This window comes from Megalobrama amblycephala, linkage group LG18, assembly GCF_018812025.1.
Source record: "Megalobrama amblycephala isolate DHTTF-2021 linkage group LG18, ASM1881202v1, whole genome shotgun sequence".
NCBI lineage: Eukaryota > Metazoa > Chordata > Actinopteri > Cypriniformes > Xenocyprididae > Megalobrama > Megalobrama amblycephala.
This window is the reverse complement of record NC_063061.1, coordinates 12,459,844-12,469,963: the sequence shown is the minus strand read 5'-3', so window position 1 is coordinate 12,469,963 and position 10,120 is coordinate 12,459,844. Positions and strand designations below refer to the sequence as shown.

The 10,120-nt window shown below is 35.7% G+C and overlaps 1 protein-coding gene across 1 annotated transcript in view; it reads left to right on the top strand.

Moving 5' to 3' along the window:
• Positions 1-441: 441 nt before the first annotated feature.
• Positions 442-10,120, top strand: part of rb1 (retinoblastoma 1) — a 41,323-nt gene continuing 31,644 nt past the window's right edge. Inside the window, exons 1-8 of the mRNA XM_048167442.1 lie at positions 442-741; positions 3,549-3,663; positions 3,754-3,863; positions 4,667-4,801; positions 7,489-7,527; positions 7,643-7,692; positions 7,869-7,979; positions 8,327-8,469. Coding sequence (XP_048023399.1) covers positions 632-741; positions 3,549-3,663; positions 3,754-3,863; positions 4,667-4,801; positions 7,489-7,527; positions 7,643-7,692; positions 7,869-7,979; positions 8,327-8,469 — 813 coding nt within the window. The 5' untranslated portion in view covers positions 442-631. The remainder of the gene's footprint in view (positions 742-3,548; positions 3,664-3,753; positions 3,864-4,666; positions 4,802-7,488; positions 7,528-7,642; positions 7,693-7,868; positions 7,980-8,326; positions 8,470-10,120) is intronic.

The following is a 10,120-nucleotide window of genomic DNA, read 5'->3' as shown; positions in this document are numbered from 1 at the left end:
GTGTCTTGTGTTGTGTTCTGATGGTGACCACTATTGTTTTCTTAACTGAAAAGAAGTTATGTTTAATGACGGACGGATAAATGGATAATATTAGAAGTAATATTGATAATTTATTTAAAAATATTGTGGTATAATTGCTTCAAAATCTGTTATATGTCTGTTGTAATGTAAAACAAAAACGTTTTATGGTCTCATCATGTTTGTGTAAAAACTAATGGGAAAATTAGGCAATGAAGCTTCAGTCGAATGTAACTTGCTTTTCAAATTGTTTCAAGTGCATTTTAGTATTTTTAACTTACTACGAACAACTTCACTCATTCTGAAATATAAAAATGGTTTAAACCATGTGTTTTACAAAAATAAAGATGTGTTATGTCATTACCGGGGTTATTACTGTTTAGTATGCCCAATAACCGGACGTGACGCAACAGCGGCGGACGTTGCGTCAATCAATTTTCCCGCGTTTCGGGTAGTTGAGGAAATAGCAGTGCAGAGTTGCGGACGCCAATAAGCGATCTCAGGCTCCGACATCCAACCGCTAACCACAACAACATCAACAACAGAAACCCGCCGCTCATGATCGCTCGCTGTGCTTGTGAGTGAACGCGTTCTTCATCACGAGACCATCGACATGCCGCCAAAGAAGCGCAGTAGCGGGACTCCGCAAAAGAAGGAGCTGAAGGGGAACACGAAGAGCGAGTCTCCGGACAGTAGCGAGAACGCGGTTCTGAGCCCCGAACGGTGAGGTCATACCGCGCGACTGACTGTGAAATAAACACAATAGACTGTAATGAATTATTTGTACAGACTTTAGTTTAGTTGTAGAGTATGGTGGTGACTGAGAAGCCAGCAGTATTTGATAAAGATGCCTAAAAGAATCAAACTAGTAACGTTAAAACATCTTCAGAAAACTAGTCAGACTTATGAGAATGTACCCTGTTTGTATTATAGTAACTGTAAGTATCACTGTTATGAATGACAGTTTTAAAAATGTGTTTATGCGACTGTTGACAGTTTTAAAAGTTCAATTACTTTGTCATACCATGGTAATTACTACTACGCACCCAATATTCACTGTGCCTACTATGGTATTATTACAAATACCACAGTTAAGCTGTTGGTACTATAAAAGAATTATGGTGATTTGTCATAAATCAGTTTATCTGCCTTTATATGGCCATTTGGGATACATGATTTCGTTTTTTAAAAGAAATTTCAGTAAATATTGTGTAAATTAAATGTTAATTTCTGTCAGCAGTTATGTGTACACCATAGATATACTCACACACATATTGTATATTATATAGTAGTATAGTGTAATAGACTGTTATCACTATATCTGGTGAACATACCCAACTAGTAAAGCATTTTTTTTTTACTGAAAACAAGGGTTCAAGTGCTGCCTAAACAGCTGACAAGCGTTAGTTATGTGTTTAAGCAATGTTGTGTGACCAGCAGTGCCAGTACAGTGACCATCCCACAATAGGGGTTATGCACAATCTAACTTCCGTATTCTGTAAAACAGATCGGATTGCTTCAGGTTTAGGTCTTTTGTATGTGCTTCATGAAAAAATTTGCTATTTTATTCAAGATTACTTAAAAGGAGCGGGCAAAGATGAGCATAACTGATAACACGCGTGCAGATTGATATTTAAAAGCTTTTTCATTTTTCTTCTTCACACTAATGTTTAGATATTTAAAGGTCCCGTTCTTCGTGATCCCATGTTTCAAACTTTAGTTAGTGTGTAATGTTGTTGTTAGAGTATAAATAAAATCTGTAAAATTTTAAAGCTCAAAGTTCAATGTCAAGCGAGATATTTTATTTAACAGAAGTCGCCTACATCGAACGGCCAGTTTGGACTACATCCCTCTACTTCCTTCTTTAATGACGTCACTAAAACAGTTTTTTGACTAACCTCCGCCCACAGGAATACACAAAAAAGGGGGCGTGGTCTTGTTGCGCTCCCACGGAGAAGAGCAAGAGTTGCATTTGTAGAGTGTGTTTGTCGCCATGTCGTCGAAACGCTGTTATTTTCATCCCGCAGTCCAATCACCTTTGTTTGGCCTTCCCAGCGACGCTGTACTTAGAGATCAATGGTTACAATTTATGTTTAACTCGGTTCCCGAAAATTATAATCCACATGTAAAACTATGTACAGCACATTTTGCTGAGGACAGCTTCCTCAATCTCAATCAGTTTAATGCCGGATTCGCACAAAGATTATTCTTGAAAGATGGAGCAGAAGCTGCTGTCGAATCACAACACAGGAACCGCTGGCACAATCAGAACTCGTTACGTATTTCTGAAGGAGGGACTTCATAGAACAAGGAAGTCATCAGCCCGTTTTTATGACAGTGGAAACAGCGGTATACAGATAAGTAAATTATGTGAAAAATACTGTGTTTTTTTACACGCAAAACATGAACACATGTTATATTGCACACTATAAACACAATCAAAGCTTCAAAAAACCACGAAAAACGGGACCTTTAATAGAATAATACACCTATAACAATGTCAACTAGGTAGTTTCGCTGATTACCTTAAAGGTTTAGTTCACCCAAAAATGAAAAATCTGTCATTAATTACCCTTATGCCGTTCCACACCCGTAAGACCTTCGTTCATCTTCGTAACACATATTAAGATATTTTGATCAAATCCGTTGGCTCAGCGAGGCCTCCATAGACGGCAATAACACTCCCTTTTTCATTGGCCAGAAAGCTACTAAAAACATATTTAAAACAGATCATGTGACTACAGTGTTTCAACCTTAATATTATAAAGCGACGAGAATACTTTTTGTGTGCCAAAAATAACAAAATAATGACTTTATTCAACAATATCTAGTGAAGGGCGATTTCAAAACACTGCTTCATGAAGCTTCAAATCTTTATGAATCATTTGTTTTGAATCAGTGATTCAATTCAATAGTCACGTGAATTATTGAAGTTTCAAAACACTTATGATGTAACGAAGCCTTGTTTACTGAAATCATGTGATTTTGGCGCTTTGAACCACTGATTCGAGACAAAAGATTCGTAAAGCTTCGAAGCTTCATGAAGCATCGTTTTGAAATCTCCCATCACTTGATATTGTGGAATAAACTCGCTATTTTGTTATTTTTGGCATAAACAAAGTATTCTCGTTGCTTTATAATATCAAGGTTGAAACACTGTAGTCACATGAACTGTTTTAAATATGTTTTTAGTAGCTTTCTGGGCATTGAAAAAGGGAGTGTTATTGTTGTCTATGGAGGCCTCACTGAGCCATCAGATTTTATCAAAAATATCTTAATTTGTGTTCCGAAGGTGAACGAAGGTCTTACGGATGTGGAACGACATGTGAATAATAAATGACAGAATTTTCATTTTTGGTTGAACTAACCCTTTAAAAGTCCATACTGCTGTTACCACTTTCTCTGACAAGCAGATGCAATCAGACCAGTTTTCCGGTTTGGTCAAGTGACGTTTGACGTATATCCTATAGTGTTAAAATCTCCTTGCAATGTGTTTACTCATGTCTGTTAACTGTCAACTGTTTTACCAGACACAAGGACAAGGAATCTGAGTTTGTGTCTCTCAGTGAGGAGCTGCAGGCCACAAATCCCATCTGTGATCATGCGTGGAAAATTTGGGAGAGGGAGATCAGGCCGATGGACAAGGCATGATTTCCTTGGATATCTGCACTACCATTCTAGTTTATTGGTTTATAAATGTGCAATACACAATCATGTCTGTGTCTTCCATGTTAGATGCCATATTCGAACAGACAGCAGTGGGGAGCTTGTCTGTTTATTGCAGGCATGGAGCTTGAAGGCATCAGCCTCACCTTTACACAATTCCTAAAAGTGGTTGGACTGAGGTAGGTGTGGCAAAATAACATGATGTCATGGAGAAGTCCTGATTCTTCCCTTCTAAGATCAGCAAGTTGTTCTGTCAAAGTGTGGTTATGCCTTTAATAAGTTTTATGCCTGATGTTAAGTGATAATAACATATGTACTACACTTTAATATGCAGGGATGTGATTTTTCTGTATTTATACAGATTTCCATATTTTCCGACTTTAAAAGTATGACTCACATGAATTGCGTAAATCTGAGGAAAAATGTTTGGGTTGTGGGGGGTTGTATGATGATTAAAATCACCACGTTAGTCAGGGTTCAAAGCTTCAAATGCGGGTAAATATCGGCATTGAAACTGTTACTCACCAGTTGCCCGGTAACTTATTTATGAATTTTGACAATGCATGGTTGTGAGAATGTGATATGGCTTACGTTGCAATGGTTGTGATGTATTTATATTAATATATAGTCTGACGTGTTACATGTTTTAGAGTAAAGCCTGCGGTTTTCTGGTTTAACGTTTCAAAGCAAAGAATTCAAAGCAAACATAAATGTTAAATTTAGATATTTAGATGAAATAAAAATAGAATAATAATGATAATAATTAATAATAATTATTGTTGTTATTAATAATAACAATTGTTTATTTATTATCACATTGTATTACAATGTATTATTATTATTGAATACTAAGTTTTTTTTATTTTTACAGTATTTTTTAATAATAATAATCAAGCAGGTGGGTAGGGGGGTTGTGGGTCAGGTATTCCTTATTTTTTTGTCTTTAGCTGATCATGTGCCTGAATAAGCCGTTCTTTTGTAGTGTGAAGCAGTTCGTCAGCCTTGTGAGGAAGATGGATGTAAATGTGGACACAATAAGCCCCAAAGTGAACACTGCTGTTACACGATTGGAGAAGAAATATGATGTGACCTTGCTCCTCTACCAAAGATTTGTGAAGTAAGTGTTGTACAGTATTGTTCTGAATTTGCAGTAGTTATGTATTGATATGATTATATCATATGATTCATTTGACAATGTGTTGACATTTTGCTGATTGATCAGCATTGTGATCTAACTGACAGTTCCTCAATTCAGTTCCAAGATCTACTAATCATTTTGTCAGTAAATAAAAAATGTAAAAGTTTGGGGTAAGAGGTATTTTATGCTCACCAACTTTATGAATGATTATTTTATAGAAGGTTCAAGTGGGGTGTGTAAAGAATTGAAAGGAAGTGGAGTACGGCTGTTTCTAATGCACGTAATGCCGTCTGCTGTTCGCTCAGAATCGATTCGAGAGAGAATTGCGATACGTGTGGAAAATATCCAGATACATACGGAATTGATCCAGAATCATTTCTCGATTTGCGATGCATCGATGTATTGTCCCTGCCCTAGCATTTATGTAAAACAGTATTTTTTTTTTTTTTTTGTAACAAAGTGTCTTTACTGTCACTTTTGGTCAGTTTAATGTGTCCTCGCTGAAGAAAAGTATTACTTTTTGGTTACACTTTGATGGTCCACTTTTGACACACTATTAAAGGGTTACTTCACCCAAAAATGGAAATTACTCACCCTCATGTTGTTCCACACCCGTAAGACCTTCGTTCATCTTCGAAACACAAATTAAGATATTTTTGATGAAATCAGAGAGGTATATGACTCGTCCATAGACGGCAATATAATCACCACTTTCAAGGTCCAGAAAGGTACTAAAGACATGGTTAAAACAGTCAACGTGACTACAGTGGTTCAGCCCTAATGTTATGAAGTGAAGAGAATACTTTTTGTGTGCAAAAACAAAACAAAAATAATGACTTTATTCAACAATCTCTTCTCTTCCCTGTCATTATCCTTACACAGTTGCCGCAGTAAGCACAGTGAAGACTTCCGTGTTTATGTCCAAATGCCGGCTCAGTATTGGCTAAAGCTGCACACATGAGCATCACGACACGTGTGTGATGCTGAAGCAGGAGTTGGCCAATAATGAGTCTGCGTTTAGATGTAGATTCTGGAAGCTCTGAATGTAAACAATGTATGAGAATGACACAAAAGAGAAGATATTGTTGAATAAAGTCATTATTTTTGTTTTGTTTTTGCGCACAAAAAGTATTCTCATCGCTTCATAAAATTAAGGTTGAACCACTGCAGTCACGTCGACTGTTTTAATGATGTCTTTAGTACCTTTCTGGACCTTGGAAGTGATTGGTATATTGCTGTCTATAGACGAGTCGTATACCTCTCGGATTTCATCAAAAATACCATAATTTGTGTTCCGAAGATGAACGAGGGTCTTACAGGTGTGGAACGACATGAGGGTGGGTACTTAGTTCACCCAAAAATGAAAATTCAGTCATTAACACTTTAACTTTGCAACTACATGTCAACTAACTCTCATTGGAGTATTAGTACACTGTTAGGTTAAGATTAGGTTTTAATACGTCAATAAGTTAATGTAGTTGCTAAGTTACTTATAGTCAGTAGAATGTCTTTTGGGGAGCATCAAAATAAAGTGCTAGCAGATATTAAGCAGACAGTCTATTAATACTCTAATGACTGGTAGTTGATGTAGTTGCAAAGCTACTTCTAGTTAGTAAAATTTCTAAAGTGGACCATCAAAATAAAGATTTAAAAGGGAAACGGGAACTATTCCTGAATGTATACCGAATGAAATGATATATATATATATAGTTTTACAAGCTCATTGGGACTGAACAGCTACTAATGGCGTGATGCTTGGGCATGCCTCTGGGTGTGCTCGCCCTTCCCTCAGCATGTCACTTTATTTAGATAATGCTTGCATTGCATCTCATTTAAAGAATGTGTGACTCATCTCACGTCACTCCTGGGGTGATGAAACCTGTTGTGTATTACTCCGTTAAAACATTGTTCTGTTTTTCCTTCAGTAATTGCTCAAGCTTTTATGTTGAATGATCTGCATTAAAACCTTTGAAACATTTCTAAACCTGAAGGTGGCAGCAGCCGTCTCGGTGTGGGAGAGATCTGCTCTTTGGTTTATCTGCCTTTGTTTCAGAACCAGCTGGCCTCAGTTCAGTTTGTTCTTTTGCAGTTACTGACAAGCGGTGCTTCACAGGTGGTGAACAGAAAGTCTAGACATGTCTGTGTTCAAGCTGATATCAAGCATAATATATATATATGTATATATATGTGTATATATGTGTGTATATATATATATATGTATATGTGTGTGTGTCTATAATAATGTTCAGTAAGTGCTAATGTGATGCACCAAAATGAAAATTCATGGTCAAAATGATGAAAGTCTAGGTATACAGAGCTGAAAAAAGATCTCTCTAAATTAGCAATAGCATTTGTTTAAACACATTTTAATATTAATATTATTAATGTTGTTTTTAAGTGCTTTTATTTATTCTGCCTTCAGTTCATTTTACATTATTTCATATCAAAGATTCTGCTATTGGATGTTAAAGATTAAAGATTAACATATTTGTTAAACATGAAGGTTTTTTTTTGTCTATTTTCTCTTTATGCAGAAAGTGGATTTTTAAAATAATAATTATATTAATTATATTATATTGCAGTCTAATTCCCTTTTCAGATGTTTTTTGTTTGAAAAGGTTTAAGTATGCTGAGTCTAATAAAGTCATTCTTTAATTGTCTTCCAGGACTTGTGAAAAAATATTTGCAGAGCCTGACATTGCAAAGTGAGTAGAAATCCTTTGTTTGAGCTGTTTGCCCAGCTGTAGTTCCACAATAATATTCTAGAGTTGTTCCATTAAACATCAGAGATCTTACTGTCCCATGCCTGTTTCCTTCAAGGAGAAAAGAGCTTTGGGAAAGCAGTTGGACCATGTTCCTCTTGGCCAAGGGTGAGTCATTACGGAAAATTTGCACAGGAAATATTTGTCACATTCTGTTGGGTTCGTCCATGTAAATAACGAGCCTTGTTTACAGCGAGTGAAGTTTCTTCTCTAAGGATTATATGCGTCATGGATAGCGTATCCACATTGTCACTTCTTGTTTTTGTGTCATGTTCCCTGTACAGGAACGTTTCTGCAGATGGAGGATGACCTTGTGATAGCTTTTCAATTGCTGCTGTGTGTTCTGGAGTTCTTCACCAAGCGTTTCACTCCTTCTCTCCTTCAGTCACCCTACAGTGAGTTTTCCGCACATTCCGCTGCTCGGAGGCGGCAGGGTCAAATGATTTAAATGCCATTTGAAATTTAACAAGAGAAAATAATATGAATAACTCACTAGAAAAACCAGTAAACAACCTTTTTCCCCTACAAACTTTATCATATACAAATAATAATTGTTCTCAATGTTTTCTTGCTGTTTTTTGGAGCATTTAGAACTAAAACAGAATATTTTTAGTCTTACTTTTGGCTATTTGAATGTGGTTAATTCAATGTGACTTAAATCTACTTGGTATTACTTGGATTTTGAGGCTAACCATCCCTATTTTGGCAAAATTATCTTATTGTTCTCATATTTTAATTCCAGAGTCAGCGGTTAGTTCATCCACCTTGAGTCCTCCGACCAGGACATCCCGACGTAATCAGGGCAAAACCAAACCCCGTCCTCCAGAGATGGACATGCAGTTGCTGGAGACACTGTGCAAGGAGGGCGACTGCAGTGTGGATGAGGTTGGCTTTCATTCAGACACAGTCCCATCAGTCATTGCAAGCTTTCAAATACAGCTTGTTGGGGAAAGTTATTTTCAGAAGTAATGCATTACAAAATTGCATTACTCCCTATAAAAGAACTAATTGCGTTAATTACTTTTTATGAAAAAAATAATGCATTACATTACTTTTGCATTACTTTTTCTCATCTGGGCTGGGTGGTTCTGTTTTTGGTAAATTTATAGACTCTTTTACACCAAAAGTGAAATGAATAAGCCTCAGGCTGAAGAAAATGCAAATTCATGCATGTACAGCTGCTGGAACGCAGAAGAATAGGAAGCAGGAGAAGAAAGATCAACACTCTTACTTCAAAGAAATTAACCATTATTTAAAATTTATCTGAAGTCATTTTTACTTATTATTAGGTCAGCAGCAAAGACATTGCCAGGGGCACAGGATGTTTTGGGTTGTGGGAGCTAAAAGGGGGCAGTTGGTCAATGCCATGAAACAGAACAAACAATCACAGAGAACGCTTGCTTAAATAGATGGAGTATACAGTGGCTATGTTTGTCTATAAATATTACATTGTTGGCAGAATACATATAATACTTGCAATCATAATGGAACAAGGAATCATTCATTCAAATTAATTCAGAAACACTGATTCATTCAGGAAAGAAATGTTGAATCAGAGACACAAGACATTTCTGATGTGGAACTATATTTTCTTTGAAGGAGCAAAAACAGACAAAATGTGTTCAAGTTATTTTATATTAACTTCGTTTATTGATTTGTTCTATAATGTTTGCTATTTGAGGAAAAACAGCACTCTTGTTTGTGTGATATTGCTTTACTATATTGTTATTAATACAAAACGAATCAGGAACTCATTATTGGGGCTTTTTTTTTGCCAACATACAGTACAGTCCAAAAGTTTGGAACCACTAAGATTTTTAATGTTTTTAAAAGAAGTTTCGTCTGCTCACCAAGGCTACATTTATTTAATTAAAAATACAGTAAAAAACAGTAATATTGTGAAATATTATTACAATTTAAAATAACTGTTTTCTATTTGAATATATTTCACAAAGTAATTTATTCCTGTGATGGCAAAGCTGAATTTTCAGCATCATTACTCCAGTCTTCAGTGTCACATGATACTTCAGAAATCATTCTAATATGCTGATCTGCTGCTCAAGAAACATTTAATGTGTACAATTGTACAAAATATTTGTGTACAATATTTTTTTTCAGGATTATTTGATGAATAGAAAGTTCAAAAGAACAGTGTTTATCTGAAATCTAATCTTTTGTAACATTATAAATGTCTTTACTGCCACTTTTGATTGATTTAATGCATCCTTGCTGAATAAAAGTATTAATTTCTTTAATTTCTTTTCAAAAAAATAAAAATAAAAATTCTTACTGACCCCAAACTTTTGAACGGTAGGGTATAATGCTACAGAAGCTTTGTATTTCAGATAAATGCTGTTCTTTTGAACTTTCTATTCATCAAGGAATCCTGAAAAAAAAAAAAGTACACAACTGTTTTCAACATTGAAAATAATCATAAATGTTTATTGAGCAGCAAATCAGCATATTAGAATGATTTCTGAAGGATCATGTGACACTGAAGACTGCAGTAACGATGCTGAAAATTTAGCTTTGCATC